Source organism: Pempheris klunzingeri, chromosome 1 (genome assembly GCF_042242105.1).
Source record: "Pempheris klunzingeri isolate RE-2024b chromosome 1, fPemKlu1.hap1, whole genome shotgun sequence".
NCBI classification, from domain to species: domain Eukaryota; kingdom Metazoa; phylum Chordata; class Actinopteri; order Acropomatiformes; family Pempheridae; genus Pempheris; species Pempheris klunzingeri.
This window is the reverse complement of record NC_092012.1, coordinates 6,933,860-6,952,155: the sequence shown is the minus strand read 5'-3', so window position 1 is coordinate 6,952,155 and position 18,296 is coordinate 6,933,860. Positions and strand designations below refer to the sequence as shown.

Genomic DNA, 18,296 nt, shown 5'->3' with positions numbered 1-18,296 from the left:
AAAAGCAAACAAAACCACTTAGGTTAAAGTCCAGAATAGCAGCTGGTCCAAGACTTTTTGTGTTATTCATGCAAATAAGCACCTGTTATGTGTGTACCTATTTAGCACATTTAATTTTCTTTTGTTTCCATTGTTTTGCATGAATAATCACATCCATGGAGGAACAGGGTTTTTTTTTAGATGAAATGTGAAGCTTCGGTATCGATACTAGCTGTATGCTATGACCTCAGTTATTACCACACCTCCCACAGGTGGTACAGATAAAAGGAAAATTATGTGTGACGTGTAAGCTGTCATCCTCGTCAGTTACAGGTGAATGGAAACATTGGAAACAATTAATTGTCATTTTGCAAACCACAGCGATGCTAAGCTACATGTTTAGGTATTTCTGCCTTTTGCAGTCAAAAGGCACCAATACAAGACACCTATGCAAAGTTAATGATGATAACTGTTATTGATTTTTCACTTGTGTCTTTGAGATGAAATTATTGCTGTGAATTTCTCAGTACATGTCTGTTTTATGTCCGTTATCCTTTTGAAACCAAGTTGTTTCTTGATTTAAAATTACGTGATCTGAACACACTAACATAGCATACATGAAAAGTTCTCCAGAGATATTTTACCATAATTTAACAGTGGGGGATGCCCTGAACTACTCACACAAGTGAACTGAAAAGCTCCTGTGATCTTCATTTCTTTGAAATGTCTTTCATTTTTTTTTCTGTCTGTCTCTTTTTCCTCTCTGGCCTACTCTCGCTGTCTCCCTCCTCTCTCCTAATTTTTTCATCCCTCTCTGCGCCTCTCGTTTGCCTCATCTCATTACCACGAGGAAACACTGCACTATTGTTTACCCCAAAATGTCCCGGCGAAGTAGATGTCGAATGAGAAGCTCCCTGGTCCTGTTTGCCCTGCCACACTTTGTGCTCCTATAGAGAAAATGAGTTTCTATGGACCGTGCCTCTTTGGACCACATTAACCCCTTTCTCACATCAAGAAACCGAGCACACTTATGTAACACTGGGTCAAAAGTTCATCTGAGGAAAAGTTTTTTTTTTTCTTCTTTGAAATTGTCACATGGCAGAAGGAGCAGGAATAATGAGGTGAATGACTGAAGAACAGAGCAAACACTGTGTGCCAGTGTGCGGAATGACACTGCGTCAAAGGCATCTTGACAATGTTTGAAATAAATCCTGTAAGGCAGCTGCGCTTCACAGAAAAGGACGGGGCCTCGGCTACAAATAGTCACCCCACACAGCAAAGGACTCTTAAGTTCCGTCCTCCAGCCAAAGAAGAAGAATGTGGTTTAACTTCTTTTTGGAAGAATGCAGAAAAGCAGACGAGCCGTCATAATGTTATGACTTTTTCAGCGTAATGGCCCAAAATAGATCCAGTACTTAAGCTGGAAGATATTTTCCAGACAAGCTGCAGGTGCAGCAACTGTCACCTCACTTGGACCTAAAAAACCTTTGAGCTTAATATTTGAGTCTTATCTTTGACAAAAATGGTGCCGACAGTTTCATTTTCCCTTCCTTCTATTTTTTCGTTAAAGTTTGGTGGTTTAGCATCATCATATTAGAATTTCAGACATAAACCAACAAAAATCCCAACATCCAACCAGTTTAAAATGAAGGTCAAAACGAGGTGTTTTAAAATTCTTTTGCCAAAATACACTACAAGGATTTGTCTCTTATGTTGGGGGGGATTGTGGCTTAATAGGTGACTGAACCCATATAATCTGGTGTCGCCCAAAACTCTATAATATATATGTTGAAAAAATAAATAAATGTGATTTTAGTTCATGTCAATGCAACAGCACCACTAACTGATTAAATAACTTATTGTTTCACCTCTAAATGATCTCAGATGAAGCTGTTGCATTTTAACTCTCTCCCAGTTTTGTTTGCCTCATTTGCATAGGGTGGAAACACAAACGCATTTTTATTATCATTTATTTCCTGAGTTTAGTTCCTTGGCCTCCTGAGCTGCTGGGACTGGGAGAAGCCAGTGTGTCTTCATTTCCCACTTCACTTTCCAGTCATGTTGAAATGTCACCTCCCTGCTCGTGGCCACACGTACAGCTGAGCCTTGTCATCAACATCTCTAATTTTAGCAGTGTTTTACAGAACTCTGTGTTAACACACACACACACACACACACACAACCTCTGAATGTCTCTCCGTATACTGGATGTGAGTGGATCTGTGTGTGTTCTGTATCTGCTGTTGTCGAGCATCAGCTCTTTGCATGTGTGTGTGCTGTCGGGGGGAATTCAGTGCCAATGGGAAGTTAAAAAACAAAGAGGACTAACCTTCAATTAAGCTGAGCCTCATATCTTCCATCAGCAGCATACTAATAATCCAGACAGAGTTAGATTCTTATTGCCAAAGCAGCAATAAGAGACATGAACATGTAAGCTTCTCTTTAATACATCTGCATCTTATGATTTCCTCACCAGAGCCCGTATTGGCTTTCTTTACATGTGTGATTTGGTTAGATTTTTAGCACACCTTGCTGCCATGTGGCTTTATGCTTTATTACACGGAAATGTACCAATAACGCTTTGTGAGACCGACTTTGTGCAGGCAGATCAAAATGAAAGTAAAAGCAATGAAACTTCCACATCAACAATGGATGTGAATCTATTTGTGAAAAGAAGTTGAATTCAGTTTGGTTCTTCAAGCTGGAAGTTTGAATTAAGAGCAGTCTTTTTTTTTTTTTTTTCGGAAACTGCAGTTTAGTTCTGTAATGATTTACCAAACCTGTATTCATTTCTAAAACTGCACAATTGTATAAAACTATCCATACTCTCTTACAAGGTGACATTAGCCAGCCTTTAAGAGCAGGTTTAAAACCCTGTTATATTCAGCTGCCTTCTAACGATAATATATTCTTTAGGTTGAGATTTGTTCATATGTTCACTTTCTTTTAAAGCAAGATTGTCTGTAAAGCACCCTGTAACTGTATGAGCTGTCGTATTAATGTAACTGTTTTCTTTTAGCAGATTGCTGCTTGCTTGAATTTGCCTAATAAGAAATCAATACATGGTGCAGCGATATGTTTGGAAATGAATCGAGCTCTGTTATTGTTTTGAAAAAGGTGTTTGTCTGCTCTCTACCTGTTTAGTTTTTGGTGCAGTGGACCTTTCATTATGTTTTCGTAATGGTTGTTCTGTTCTCTGTCCCTGTTGAGCAATCCAGATGTTATAATATCATATGGTTTGAAGTATTTGACCCTCTAACTGCGAGTGTTTGGATGTTCGGACTTCAGTTTCTTTTTAATTAACCGATGCTGTGATCTGTAGTATTTGTTATTAGTGTTTGTGTTTGTTTGTCCGCTTGTGTCTGATGTGTGAGAGAAAGTGAGGGAGAGAGAGTGATTTCAGAAGAACCACTGATAAAGCAGAGATCAGATGCCAGAGGGAGACAGTCAGAGGAAGTAGACCACACACACACACACACACACACACACACACACACACACACACACACACACCATTATTGCAGATAAGAAATGACTGGGCAGCTTACTGTGCTGACTCACTACTGAAGAAAACAAGCGAACATGCTGCCACCCACAAACAGTGCAGGGAGTCCTTTGGCCAATCAGCAGCATGAAGCTGAAGCTTTGTCTTAAAGTGAGGAAGAAGGTGGATCAGGTCTGACTTCACATTCAGTCCTGACCTTGATGCAGGACAATCTGTGCAACTAATAAACGCAGTGAGATGATGCAGCAGTCCTCTAATTTTATTTCATTGTCTTTTGGACAATTTATCTCATGTTCATTTCTTTTAGGTGACACACACATACAACTCCAGTTGTCGTTTTATCATGTTTTCACTTTAAGAGTCAAAGTGTTTCAGTTCGGGTTGAGAACATTTTCCTACCCCCGGGGCCTGTGAATTCTTTGCAAAATCCAACGCTGAACTCAAACAACAAATAAGGCTTGTGTCTGTGTTCCTGGAAAGTGCTTTCTTCTGTGCCTCTGACTGGATAGACAGCATTTTCTCTGGTACTCAACTTTATGCTGCAGGCATAGTAACAGCAATGATTGCAAATGTCAACATCTTTCAGCTAATGAGATTATCTCGGTTTAAGCCTTTCTTTACCTCTCAGAGCATTATCAGTAAACATGGGAAATGGATTCGTTCAGATATGCATATTTTACAGTATGGTTTGTCATCACTCTATCCTCGCAATTTCCCGGCTAATGTAGTTTCACTTTTCAAACAGCACAACCTCTTACAAGGCCTGAGAATAAGTCAACTGTCCTCTTCCAGGATTCATATACAGGTCTACAATTTGTGTGATGGCATGGGAAATTAATTCACTAATTCTGAGGTTTTTGAAAGTTTGAGATTGGCTTCTGTCTGAGGGGCCTTTGTGACTCAGGAATGTGGCTGTCTTTCCCACTCATTCTCAATTCAGAGAGGTTTCTGTTATATGAGAGATGTCTCTGATAGCTGAGGAGTCCTGGAGATCTGTGATTATTTTTCTATTATGCCTGGCTTTCATCTCCATCCCTGTGACTAATGCTCACTTCCTACTGACTAACTCAAGAGGACTTTCTGATCAAGCCAAATACTTCAGTCAACCATTGTACTGATCAAAAGCCCACTGCTTTTTCTAATTAGATTTTTCTTATTTTCTTTCTCACTGTTCTCCTCTGTCTCTTTCACTCTTTCACACACATACTAACATATTTGTCAGAAGGAGTCCAGCAACTTCTTCTAGATTTAATTGTTTGAGATTGAGGGATCTGCGCTTATTTGCTTTTTGGTGGAGAGTTAGACGATAAGATCAAGAACACTCTCATATTTGCCCATTAAAGATGAAGCCAGTTAGCTTAGCTTTGCATAAACACTGTAAACAGGGGGACTCTGCTAGCCTCAGTCTACTATAAGGAATATGTTTTGTCATGTTATTTAGATTATGTATTGCTATATGCAGCATTAACAATGACATTTTCTCCTTGCTGCATGGTTGCCATACGTAAAGTAACTGCTGTATTCTGAATGTAATATAATAACCTGTTTTATCCAATAAGGGAAGCTCTTAGTGATGTTTCACAAAAATCAGATTGCATTGATTTCCACAAGGTTGTTTTTTTTTCTCTGCTAGACTGTATAATGTTACTAAATTAGTACGCACATACAGACTGATGCAGTATAAATAAATGTTACCAAAGATTTAGCAAAACCCAAAGCCGAAATTCTCTTGGACACAATAGTTGTGAAAAACTCCAAACAAACAGCTGCTGAGGTTTATGGCAGTTCATTCAAGCCTGACGTGTCCTGTCAAACTTAATGTCTGTGTTTCTAGTTTCAGTGGACCATCAGATCCGCTCCCACGGGTGTTTTCGGCAGTGTGATGGCGAGCTTATTGAGAATTATGGAAGACAGCTTTTCTGACAGAATGGTCTGGTGCACTGTTACAAAAAGCTTGGTCTTTTGAGTCAAGCTTACAATCAAACATTGGTATTTTTTGTAAATTGCTGAATCACATTTTCCTATTTCACTTGGTGGACGGTGTTTTGCATGGACACTGTTTTCCTTTTAAAAAATGTGCTGACATGATTCGTATCTTTTAATTGTAAACAAAAGCACTTTTCTTTGTATTTTTTCAAGTTTGCAGGTTTGTAATAAATTGGGCAAGTAAAAATGATTACTATTGAATTTATTCTTATCGAGATATCTAACCTCTAGCCATGGTAGTGGCTTGGCTCTGTGGCTGGCAATATTAGTCAGCTGGTCCACCACTTTGGTCCAGACTGAGTTACCGTATGTCAGCAAGTATTGGATGGATTGTCATGACCATTTGCGCCGATTTCCGCGTTGCTCTTTGGATAAATCCAGTTGACTTTTGTTTTAGTGCCACCATGAGGTTGGCATTTCTGAATTCTAATAACTTTGGTGATTCACTGGCCTCTCGTCTAGCGCCATCATCAGGTCAAAATTTTAACTTGTCCAATGCTTTTGCTTTCGACAGAATACTTCCTAAACTTATGAGATTCTCATCAGCTTCAGCTATTGGTGAACATGGTAAACACCAATTTACCTGCTAAAGATCAGCATATTAGCTGATATTCAGATTGTTGCTGTGCCTAAGCACGGCCTCACAGAGCCGCTAGCATGACGGGAGCAAACTGCTCAGGCCCAGTTTATTTTGTGCTCCAATTTGGGGGAAAAAAACAAGCTCACATATGTTCACTGCATGGCAGAGAAAAGCCTGTTAAATGTTTTACGCTGACAGTTAAACCTGTACACACCCTACCTCAAACACATTTCAGAGCACTGTTTTGACAAAAGTGGCCACCGACAGAACCCACATCCCACCGTGCTCTCACTCAGCTGGGAACCATGACTCCAGATCCCCCTGTGATTAAACAACCACAGCGACCACAGTCCATTCTGGCCAGCATGACCTTAGGTGTGAGATCACAAGGGGCATGGCAAAGAATTAGCCCCTGGAGAATGTTATCTGCCCACACACGCTGTGACATAACCATGATACATCTTGGGCGAAGTCACTCACTCTTTCACTCTTTTGTTGACATGCTGTCCGCATAACGTGGTGGATGAGTAGGTCTGGAAATGGGCTTGGAGAAGGATATGACTCTACAAAGGTTAAATGAGAAATGCCTCTTGGAGAAGCCACTGACTCTCACAGATGCTCCGGAGCTACTGCCAGAGATGGAATGCTAAACATTTGATGACACTTTCCTAAATCAATTTGCTGTCAGTGACTCAGAAGAATACCTTTTTTTATCTCATGGCCCATTTCACTCAAGTAACTTTGAAATTCAGACAGTGTTTCTCTGTGCAGTTTTTGCGACCACGCTGTCACATGACCTCTAAATACCACCCAGCATGGAAATTCATTTCTAACCCCTTAGCAATTAATGACTCACTAGAAGATAATCCCTTTGTGAGTTAAATCAAGCACTCTTTTGTCTGCACTTTCTATCTGAGTGCCTAGCGTGACCTCTCCATCCGATTGAAACACTCCCAACTCCCTGCAGACTCGACCCAGGACAACCGTCTGTTTTCCTGTTTTCACTCTCGTCTGCTCCTCTCTCCTCTCCTCTGCACAAGATACTACTAATGAAGTCATCCATGTATGATTAAAGGCCATGTGTCTCTGCTCCGCACTGCATGAGTCAGAGCATACATAAAGGCAGACAGAGACCTAATTACCTCACTACAGACAGAAGCATTAATAGGATCTGAACTGACTGTCTCTGTGTAAGGAGGCGCTGGAAGTCTAATTGATTTCCTAGAAGAGAAATGTCCATTTTATACTGCACTTTTCCTGTTTGACACCTATGACCCTGTACGTAATATATCCCTGATACAAACACTTATTTTTGGCAGAAGTGGTGATGTACTGATCTGATGTACTAGATATTAATACACTGCCTTCAACAATCATTTGGCAACATCTGCAGTCGTCAAAACGTTGTGGTGTAGTTCTGCTTATTCACAAAAATAAAAACTATGACTTTACAAACTTAATAAATCTATGGGATTGTTAAACACAAGAAATGTGAAAAATACTTTCAGAACCAGCAGCTTCTCCCACTTTGTAACTCTATGATCCATTTCAGACATAGTAGATGTGTCAGAGAAGTTGTACTTGAGCTGATCTGTTAGTGTTGTGAAGGTAAACCAGATAAAAGATACTGTGAACCACTAACTTGGAGAATAATTGATTTTAAGTGCTACATCGTGTTTGGGATTGGTCACTACCCTTAGAGAAGGCTTCAGATTAGAGCACGAGTATCAGGAGAGAAAAAAAATCAGTGAACGCAGAGGCAAAACCTGAGTTCACTTTCCCACAAAATGAGAGATAAATGATTTTGAAAGCCACGACTGAAAGACGTCTAATTAAAAGGTTTTCACACAGTGACCACAGCATTCGGCACAACTTTACAGTTGTTGACATGAGGTTCGACAGAGTGCTTCACTTGCGAAAACATCACATCAGCCTTGTGGCATCGTCTCTGTCTGAGCTCCTCTGAACGACTTTGACCGAGCCCGTAGACAGAAACATTACACCCAGAACTCACTGGCACCATCTCAAGTCTGTCATTGGTCTGCCTTTGGCTCAGTCTGTGGTCTCTAGCCAAGAATAATGTTGTTGACCTGCTGCAGTGACTGAAGCGGTTTGAATCACGTCTGAACAAACAGTTTTAGCTCTGGTGTCCCTTTGAGTCTTTGTCACAATTCAAAGTGGAAAGAATCCACCCTCAGATACTCCTCTGCTGGTATGTGTTAGAAATCTTAGTTATTTAGTCATGAAATTATGCAATTTTGTGTTTTAGTCTTCCCACTTTGCCTTGACCTGCCTATTAGTCTTGTTGCTCTACAACAAGACTAATACATGTTATGGCATGTTACCATCTATGTTTTCTTATTCTTAGAAATTGAAATGTGAAATTCTCATTCAGTCATGACAGTGACTAAATAATATGACAGCTGTCTCTTTCTGGTGACTCATTTCAGTTTATTTTGTGTGTATTGATTAATTGTAATTCTGTGTTGATTAACCTTTTCCTTGCATTAAGAAACTCCCCTCCAAGGGTCAGATATAACATGTTCTATTGTGAAATTTGTGTTTTATTGCCCTTGATTAAGGAGCTTGCTTGAAAGAATACAAACTGCCAGCTGTAAAAAATGTCTTCTCTATCTGTGCATCGTTTTTACACAGACCAGGTGGACGAACACAGTGCCTGAACATAAATCAGCTCTCAGTATTTTAGTTGTCCCACATCCTGCTTCCTGCTGGCCCAACACAAAATGTTGAATGTCAAGCAGTGTAATAAAAATCACTGAAAGGTCCAATATCTGGCTTGTCTGACCAGAGTTCCCCACTCTGTCTCCGAAGCAGGTTGTTGTTATGAGTTCTTTAGTGCTTGTTTTTTATTGGCTGTCCATTCAGGAAGTTCGACCTACTCAGGGATGCTGACTGATGATATTCTGTCCTCGTCTGACCTGTAGTTCCTGAACGAGGCAGGTTAGCCAGTTCAGAGGCAGATGAAGTGTTGAACAGAATACCAGCTGCTCCGGGAATATCGAATACACACAGGCATCACATTTTAAAACCCACTTTTCTGGATGTGATATCGTCACTGTTCCTCACTTCGACCTTGTGCGCTCTTTTTTTGTCCAGACAGCAGAGTTGAATGTTTTTCCACAGCGTCTGCCCATTTTAATGATTTGTTCAGCTTAGTGAGTCATAAACGGAGGCCGAGTTCATTGCTGTGATCCAGTTGTTAGAGTCAGGATCTGCCAGTAAAAGAGAGCCTGTCCTGGGCCCTGATTCCTAAAAGCATCCTTAATGGTGTGATGAAGCTTAGAATGGGACAGAAATTATCTTAACCTTAAGATGCTTTTGGGCTTTTTGCTTTTGTTGTGATTCTTTTTTTTTTTGCTTAATCGCTTTCTACTGAATGTTTTTCCTGATTTATTTCTCTACAGGGCTCCATGATAAACAAGCAGGTCTTTTAACTTTTGCGAAGACCTGCCCCATGTTACCCTGTGTGTATATTTGTTACTGAACTGTGAGTCAACTGTCACTGACTCTCTTAAAAACACTTTTGGCTTGCAGCTTTGACATGTTATTTGTGGCTGAATAAGAGAACCTTGTCCTAATTAATTATTCCGTGTTGCATTACAGCAACACTACTAGCCAATCATGACCCACCCTGAAACAAAAAGCCTTGATGTTTTTGAAATTCAAGTGAAATTGAGGCGTGATGGAAATCCTTGACTCCTTGCGGACTCAGCTGCAAATTTGTATATTAAGTCCGAAGCTCTACAGTGTTACGTATTAGCTTGGCATTAGCCTCATCCCAGCATGCCTGCATGTTGGTAAGTGGCGTTAGTGAAGGGTGGGGTCAGGGAGCGGTGTTTTCCCATTCCACAGACGCAGGGCTCGGGGCAGCTCTAAGTGATTCACTGAGGAATTTGTTTACTTGTGGCGCAGCTACAAATAACTGCAGGGTTTATATAGGAGGAAAAACTACTTCCCCTCCAGGCACCAATACAACATAAACAGAGCCGCGAGGGGAAATACTGGACCGTCTTATTAAAGCACAACCACTACACATGTTCCACACGGCCACATGGATCCCATTACTCACTGAGGAGCTTTTTTCCATCAGGCCTGCTGGCCCCAGCTCCCTCATCCTCACTCTGGCAATTTGTCTGACTCTGACTTAAATAGATCCTAAAACCATGTTATTAATCTGTCTCGGACTGACGCTGTTTGAAACTATGTAAGAGGAAAAGCTTGCTCCGCGCCGTCCAGGCTGACAGTGTTTCAAGACAATGTTTGGCACGAGGCCAAAGTCTCCGTGTGCTTGACCCACAAACAAATTATCCACACCTAAAGTCGACCCAGAATTTGACCTCAAAAGTCGGTCACTAACCTGTGTCTAAGATATGTAATATGTCGTCTCTTTTTTTCCAGTGTGAATTTGTTTTAACTTAACCCCGTCTTCATCTCTTTCCAATTCAGGCATTTGGGAATGCAAAGACAGCCCACAATAACAACTCGAGTCGCTTTGGCAAATTCATTCAGGTGAACTACCAGGAGAGTGGCACTGTGAGAGGGTAAGGAACCAGAGGAAAACTACTTCACATTTACCTAAGAATATTCACATTTTGAGGTTAACCATTTGATTGTACTTTTTTCAGAGCGTATGTGGAGAAATACCTCCTGGAGAAGTCGAGGCTGGTGTATCAGGAGCACAATGAGCGGTGAGCACTTCCCAGAAAAGCAGATCATAATCGCCATAGAAATGCTAAATTAAAGTGCATGGCTTTGTTAAGCAGGAAATTGCACTTAAAGACTGCTTCACTTAAAGACCGCTGAGCAATGGTAAATAGATACTAACAAAAAATAAAAGACTGTCAAATGTTGGCCTCCAGATTTTTGACATACAACTTTCTCAAAAACCTCTTATCAAGATTCACGCTGCTGCTCCTCTGCATGTATTAATCTAATACAGATCACTAATAAGTTCCACCTGTGTAAAATGTATGCCAGCAACATTTACTAATATACTATACTTGAGTTATATTATATCAGCTCCAATGCAAATGTGGATGAAGGTTAAGGGCCAACATATGGACAATATATCAACAAACTGGATTACTAAGAAAAAATGGCAATCGTAGAATAAATAGAGTTTGAATTTTGGCAAAAGACGTTCATCTGAGTGAATTTAACTCAAGAAGCCTGTTGTTTGAGTTTGCCAAAGTGTGATTCATGAAGTGAATTGAGCTTTAAGTGGGGCTGACGCTAATGTATGGGCCTGGCTGGACAGTGTGGTGAGGGTTAACCTCACCATGGGGGGCTCACAGTGGGCCCCCTGCGCTAGCTACCTCTTATTGAGATGGATTGCTGACTCCAGGCCCATAGGCGTGTGTGTGTGTGTGTGTGTGTGTGTGTGTGTGTGTGTGCGTGTGTGTGTACGTGTGTGTTTGTGTGTGAACTCCAAGAGGACCTGTGGTCGCACAGCTGCTGCATACTTGTACGCTGCAGTGTGATGCTGTCAGAGAAAAAAGTGCACACACACACACACACACACACACACACACACACACGCATACACACTCACAATGCACACAAACAAACTGAGATAAACGAGTGGTTATATTTTTCCTATTGTTTTAGCCATGTTAGCAGTGGGGCTCTAGGGAATAAGTATAAGTATATAAGTATAACACATAATATCCCAGCTAGTATTGGATTGTTTGTAGAGACATCCACACTCTTCATAGGCTCGTGACTTCAGTGATCTGACATTTCATTTAACACCAAATTTCTTTTTGTCTAACACATACATTAATGAGGGATTATCAATATTGCAAGCTAACATTACTCCACTGACATTCAGAATTAACATGTCAAACATTCAGTTACCTGAATATGTTAAATGTAAGCATTTTATGAAGCTAACATGCTAAACACACACAAACTGGAAACACATGGAAATATTTAAACATTACATGCTAGTGGGAATCTAATAGTACAGTTGTCTTTTTGATAATTAACCATTTCAACATAAAAAATTACTGATTTTGATTAGTAAAGCAGCAAAGCTTGTATTTCTCATGAGTTTAAATGTAACTAACCATAAGTGGAAGCGCTTTTTTTGTTTTTACCTTTTTTTTTTTCTTTTCTTTTTTAGAAACTACCACGTGTTTTACTACCTGCTGGCAGGAGCGAGTGAAGACGAGAGGAAAGCCTTTCACCTCAAGAAGCCTGAAGAATACCATTACCTCAGCCAGGTGGGACCTCCACAACCAGACACTGTAAACTGGCTGTTTAAAAAAACAAATAGTACAAACTATGTTGGCGGGCTTTGTCTTACAGTGGATGTTTTAGGTTTCTGTCTGCATCTTTTGTCTGTGAGTGTGGTGTTATGAGTTATATGTGTGATATGTGATTCATTTGGAGAGGTTCATATGTTTTTGTGTGTGTGCTTTGGTGTCATTTACTAGTCCTTAGACTCCAGCTGACCAAGTACAGTTACCTCTGTGTCTCTGCGAACAGGAAAGAGAGAGAAATCAAGACACAAAGGAAACACATTCCATTGTCGATGGCTTTCAGCACCTACTATATAGTCCCCCTCCATCTCTCTCTCTCTCTCTCTCTCGCTCTCTCACTCACACATATGAACAACTTGTCACTGTTACATCTCACTTGTTTCAGAGAGATGGACAGGGGTGTATTTATAACATCTGTGTGTGTTTTTGTTCTTTTGATCGTCTATCACGTTGTGTTTTGTGGGTGAAACCGCATGTGTGTGGGTTTCACATACATCTCATTTACCTTTGACACATGCATTCTCACATCCTCACGCCTTCACCACCGCTGACACACACACACACACACACACACACGAAGATGGACTCAAAGACACAAATGGTATTTGTTCCTCGTCTCTGTTGCTCGCGTCGCCCACAACAAAAACAGGTTTCACAAAACCATGAAACCAATACACAGAGATTATGCGTATGGAATGTGGATGTTGTTTAAAACTTGTCGCGTCTTTCCCTTCGAGTCATACCAAGACAACCAGCGGCCCGCTTCTCCAAAGTCCTTACGCCTACACAGAAGAAAGCAGGGAATTCCTTCCATTCCTCGCGGCACATGCAAACACACAAACACACATGCATACATAGATACATAAACACATTCTTGCACTCTATTCTTATTCCACTCTTCTCTGCTATCTTGCATAAATAAACTATACCAGCTAGAGCTCTTGCATGGATTTCATCACTCCTCCTGTCCTCACACTAAAAAAAAACTTGTTTACAAGCTACACAAACACGCTGCATATATGGCTGCCATTCATGCTTCACACCCTCGTCCTTCATAAGCTGCGTTTTGCTTTGTGGTTTTGCATCTTTTAACTTGCTCTTTAACCACAAATGCATTTAACTGGCCAATGTTCAAAGCAAGCCACATGTTTTTAGGATGGTTTCTGCATCTTGTAACAACCATTCAATTTCATTTATTTGGATACTGAATGAAAATAGTTTTGCAGAGACTTATAACTTGCTCAACATGCTTAAAATATGAAATCCATTAATTACAGTGTAGAATACAAATTGAATACCCGTGTGTGTGGTGTGTTTAATGACACCCTGACCCTTGACAAGATATGATGCAGAAGGCATAGATGAGCAAACACGGATGTTGTCTAAAAAGGATCGCGTGAATCTGGTAATTTATTGCAAATGTCACTTTTCAAAAGCAGATTCTGCTTTTCTGAACAGACCTGGAGAAGAATTTAAAAACATTTCCTGCTTACAAAATGGAACATCATGCAATGCACTATTATAAAACAGAGGTTGGAGCCTGTGGGAGGTTTCACATCTCGAGCAAATTCAACAAGCCTGCAAGTTGATTTCCATACCTCACCCCCATGAATGGAAATCAATCATAAAAACGTGTGGCGTGCTTTAAAAATGGCCAGCTATGATAAGCCAACCACTCATTGTGAATCCTTAATGTGCATGTGTGTTACATATCTGCAGCTTTCAGTCAATCTTCTGAACCTGCTTTAATGACGTGATGTGTTAAATCATGACATGTGCTTATTGATTAGTGTGAATGCCTTTTGCGTGCAAACGTCTCTCTCATCAGTGTCTCTGCGCTTCTGAATGTTTGACTTATGTTTGTGAGTATGTGCTATTTGTCTATATGTAATGAACAGAGCTGTAAAGTTCAGCCATTGCTTGCGTCTTAACAGCACATCCTGTTGCGCACAAATTTGTGTACATGGTTAAGTCTACAGTATGTGTTGTGATTGGAATGCTGCTGTCTAACTTTAACCCCGTCCCTCTGTAAACTCTGCCTTAACATTTCCAGATGACAAAGTCAACCCGCCAACTGCACTGGGACAGTTACTATGAGAGTGAACCGGTCAGTATCTGTGCCTCGGCTGTGTATGCACTGTCCGTGTGTCTGTACATGTAGGAGAAACATCAACAAGTAGATTTTTTTCTAGTCACCTGAGCACTTGCAGCTCAAGCCCCACATCTCCCTGCACAGTTGCACACTCCCCCCCCACCCTCTCCACTCCTCTGCTGATTTTGTTGCTTTTTGGATATTTCCTGGTTTTGGTTTGGGTAGTGTTTGTTTTAGCTTTGTTTGTTTTTGCTTCTCCCTGTTGTGCTGCTTCTTTGAGTTATGTTGGTATGTCTAGTCATATCCTGGCCACGGTGAGCTGCCTGTGTTGCTGTAACCTGTGTGACTTTTTTGATCATTGACTGTGTAGCGTTTTCTGGGTCTGACGGTGAAGTCCTCCATGCAGAAGATGAGGCCCTCACTAAGTTACAGAGAAACTTAAGTGCAAACCATGACTTCATGTTGAGATGGTTTTGTCACCTCCTGCACTAGATTACGATAGCTGAACATTTTTGAAAGACCTGCAACTTCACCAGTAAATCTGGGATTTTGTTGCCAGCTATTCTGTATCATTTACATCACGTTTACTGAGTGACATTTGGCAAAGGCTCTTATAATGAGAGGCTAACGATGCTGCTTGGTGTTCACGACTTAAGACTTCACGTTAAGATCAAGATAGATACTTGGCAGCAAGCAAATCATCCCAGTTAATAAATCTAAGAGGTACAACAGAGAGTGAATGTGTGCACAAACCGCGAGCATAATTCTGTTACACGTAACAAATGTAGATAATAGTAGATTATAATAGTAATAACACACACAGTACAGTATATAAAAGTGCTCTACCACTACTAAAAATTGCTTGAATTGAACCAAATGCATTGCACACTGGGCTCAGTTTTGCCTCACTGTTCGCTAGCGAGTTAGCAAATGAGCTCTCAGTTGCCACAAGTTATTTGCGCAAAGGCACACCCTCACCTTTCAAACACTGGATCTGATTCAATCACACTCGCCGCTCTGCAGCACAAATGCTGGGATTGTATGGTGTCGATGATCAAAAAAGCCTTCTGTTATTTGTGTTTGGGTTTTTGTGGTGGCCATTACGGTTTCTGTTTATTAACAAATGTATGTAACAGTGCACGTTGATTCTTATGTTTGAGTTTCAACTCCTTCCTCAGCAGGTTTACTGTATTTTTGAATGCATATAATAGTGTGAGATATACAATGTAGTCCACGTAAACTCTGATATTAGTGAATAGAAATTGCTATGAATATGCTGTGACTTGAGTGTGATTAGCCCTGCAGCAATGGTCTATATTTGGAACAATCTAAAAGTGAACACAAGGAAGGAAAACAACTGTGTTCTTAAGTGACTGCTAAGGAAATATTACTCCAAAGTGATGTGTTTTTAATGATTATGATGAATTTTTAATGTTGTTTTGTTTCATTTACAACATCTGGAATACTTAGTCACCACTTTACTACACTGACAGATTGTTTTCACTGGAAAGGAGTCTAAGTTAGAATAAAATACATGTAGACTTTCCTGCTATGGAAATATAACACGGATTCACTAATAGATCAACGTGAGTTTCTGCCATGAAAGCAGAGAGCGAGAGAGGCGAGAAGGGGCCACGTTGGTGTAAGTGTGAGTCTCATGTTTGGAGTGTTTGTCTTTCTGAGGCCTCGGTATGTGATAATTATGGCAGCCATAGTGGAATGGGCCTATAAAGCAAAGAGCAGACCTTACATTACGGTGGGTGTGTGAAGTGAAAGACCGTGCAGTTATGTAGTTACATCAAAGTCTGGGAAAAGCTCTTCCTCTTGTCATAAACGACTAATCCAGATCCAGATTTATCCTGGTGCGCATTTGGTTATGGTTCAGTGCACAGTATTCTAATACTTGAGATCTACACTTCACATTTACTACATGTGCTGTGTAAAATTTGTACTTGCTTGTGTGAACTTATACATATAAGTGCCTGTCAGCACACATTTATATACATACACAGTTATTGCATTAAAACAAACTCCTCTTGTGTCTCCTCTCTGCTGGTTTAGCCTGTCGTTCGTCACTCAAACACAGGAAAGCCCATAAATTGCTGCTCTTCTCAGCTCTCTTGCCAGCTTGCCAAATTTCTGTGGATTGGTTTAAAGGGGAAGCCAGGGCAGATTTTCCACTACATGAGCAGAACCTGCACACGCTGCTGTTCACTAAAGGCTCTGCACTTCAAACTGGAGTGTTGCTGTTCTGTTTGACCACCAAGCCTCTTAATTATAGCTTATTTCAGAATGAGTCATTCATTTTGCCTGCTTCGGACCACTCTGCTGTTTTTTTGTTTCAGCTGCAAAGTAAGCAAAAGCTATTTTAAGCGTCTTTGCTGGACTCTCTGTAAACATTAAAGAGATTTAGATACTGTGTATGTCAACTGTCTACAGTAAGTCCATCTAAACTTCATAATGACCTGTCATTAGCTCGTTTTGCTTCCAGGCCGGTGTGTCGTAATCGCCGCTGTAAGCCTGATAACACCCAGTTGCTGCTTCTTTGCAGGACTGCTTCACAGTCGAAGGAGAAGACCTGAAGCATGACTTTGAGAGGCTTCAGCTCGCCATGGAGATGGTGGGCTTCCTTCCGGCCACGCGCAGACAGTGAGTGAAACACAGGCAACCACAACGAGTGTCTGATAAGATAAGATGAACTTCACTGTAATCGTCCTCATTTCTTCTATGCACATCATTTGATGTGCATAGAAGAAAGAATGAAGTAGAAACACCTAAGCCTTGCTTGCCACCATATTTCAGGTCATCATCAACACCACCACCATGTTTTTTCCAATTCTATCGTGATTTTAATCAAATCTGCACTAATAAAACCAAAGGGTTCCACTGACTGAGATCTACACACAGTTCCACAGTATTTTTTCAGTGCGGCATCTCTTAAACATTTCCTGAACTTAACTTGTTTAGGATTTTCTCCCTGCTGTCGGCCATCCTTCACCTGGGCAACATCCGTTATAAGAGGAAGACCTACAGGGACGACTCGATCGACATCTGTAACCCGGAGGTGCTGCCTGTCATCTCAGAACTGCTGGAGGTATGGTAAAATTAATGCCGTCTGGAGTTTTTACTGCTACACATTCTGTGTGATTGGGGTGAAATGCTTTTTCCCCTCTAGTGTATGGCAATTAATCTTATCTGGACAATCCTCTAGTGGCACTTCAATCAGATTTTGTCATTTGATCCTGGTGATCTCACTGTCTGGTGTGTCATCGCCCGATAGCAAAGGTTAATACTCTGTTCAAAGCATGTAGTTCCTGTTTGGATAGTGTGTACAAGATGCCCACTCTAAATCATGTCATGGCACCTTTGAGTAGAATGAATAAGTTCTCAGTGATATGAAGGCAACAAGAGTTATTTGTACACATTATCTGTCTGCCTTTAGTCTTTTTAGAGTCTTTCTGTGTTGTTTCAGAGTGACTCAGCTTTGTAACATAGTCTACCATTAACACCCATTAAGTCAATCAACCTACTGTGTTATCTTTGTTGAGTGAGGTTGGAAAGGTCGAGGACATACTATGCGTATTACTCTCCAGCTAAAGGAGCTTGAAGTAGTTAATGAATATATATGGGCCCCTAACATTTACATCGTAAGTCACAGTTTAGTACTGTTATCTGATTTTTAAAAGCACTCCCTCAAGCTGTCACCATGCAGGCAAGACTGACACACCATCAAAGATGAAAGGGAACTTGAATAGAAAGTGTTTCTTGTGTGTTCAAAACTCGATGATGATCTGTTATTCTAAGTCACAGTGGGCGATGTTGCTATTATTTTGAAATAATGCGTACACATAAATACGTTGTATTGAATGA

At 40.7% G+C, this 18,296-nt stretch overlaps 1 protein-coding gene across 11 annotated transcripts in view; it reads left to right on the top strand.

Annotated features, from left to right (window-relative positions):
• Positions 1-18,296, top strand: part of myo9aa (myosin IXAa) — a 97,879-nt gene that overhangs the window by 41,412 nt on the left and 38,171 nt on the right. For 10 of the 11 annotated variants that reach the window (XM_070838871.1, XM_070839024.1, XM_070838783.1 and 7 more), the window contains exons 3-8: positions 10,518-10,612; positions 10,697-10,759; positions 12,196-12,295; positions 14,388-14,441; positions 16,978-17,075; positions 17,394-17,520. In XM_070838871.1, coding sequence (XP_070694972.1) covers positions 10,518-10,612; positions 10,697-10,759; positions 12,196-12,295; positions 14,388-14,441; positions 16,978-17,075; positions 17,394-17,520 — 537 coding nt within the window. The remainder of the gene's footprint in view (positions 1-10,517; positions 10,613-10,696; positions 10,760-12,195; positions 12,296-14,387; positions 14,442-16,977; positions 17,076-17,393; positions 17,521-18,296) is intronic. The other variant, XM_070838793.1, reaches the window with a different exon arrangement.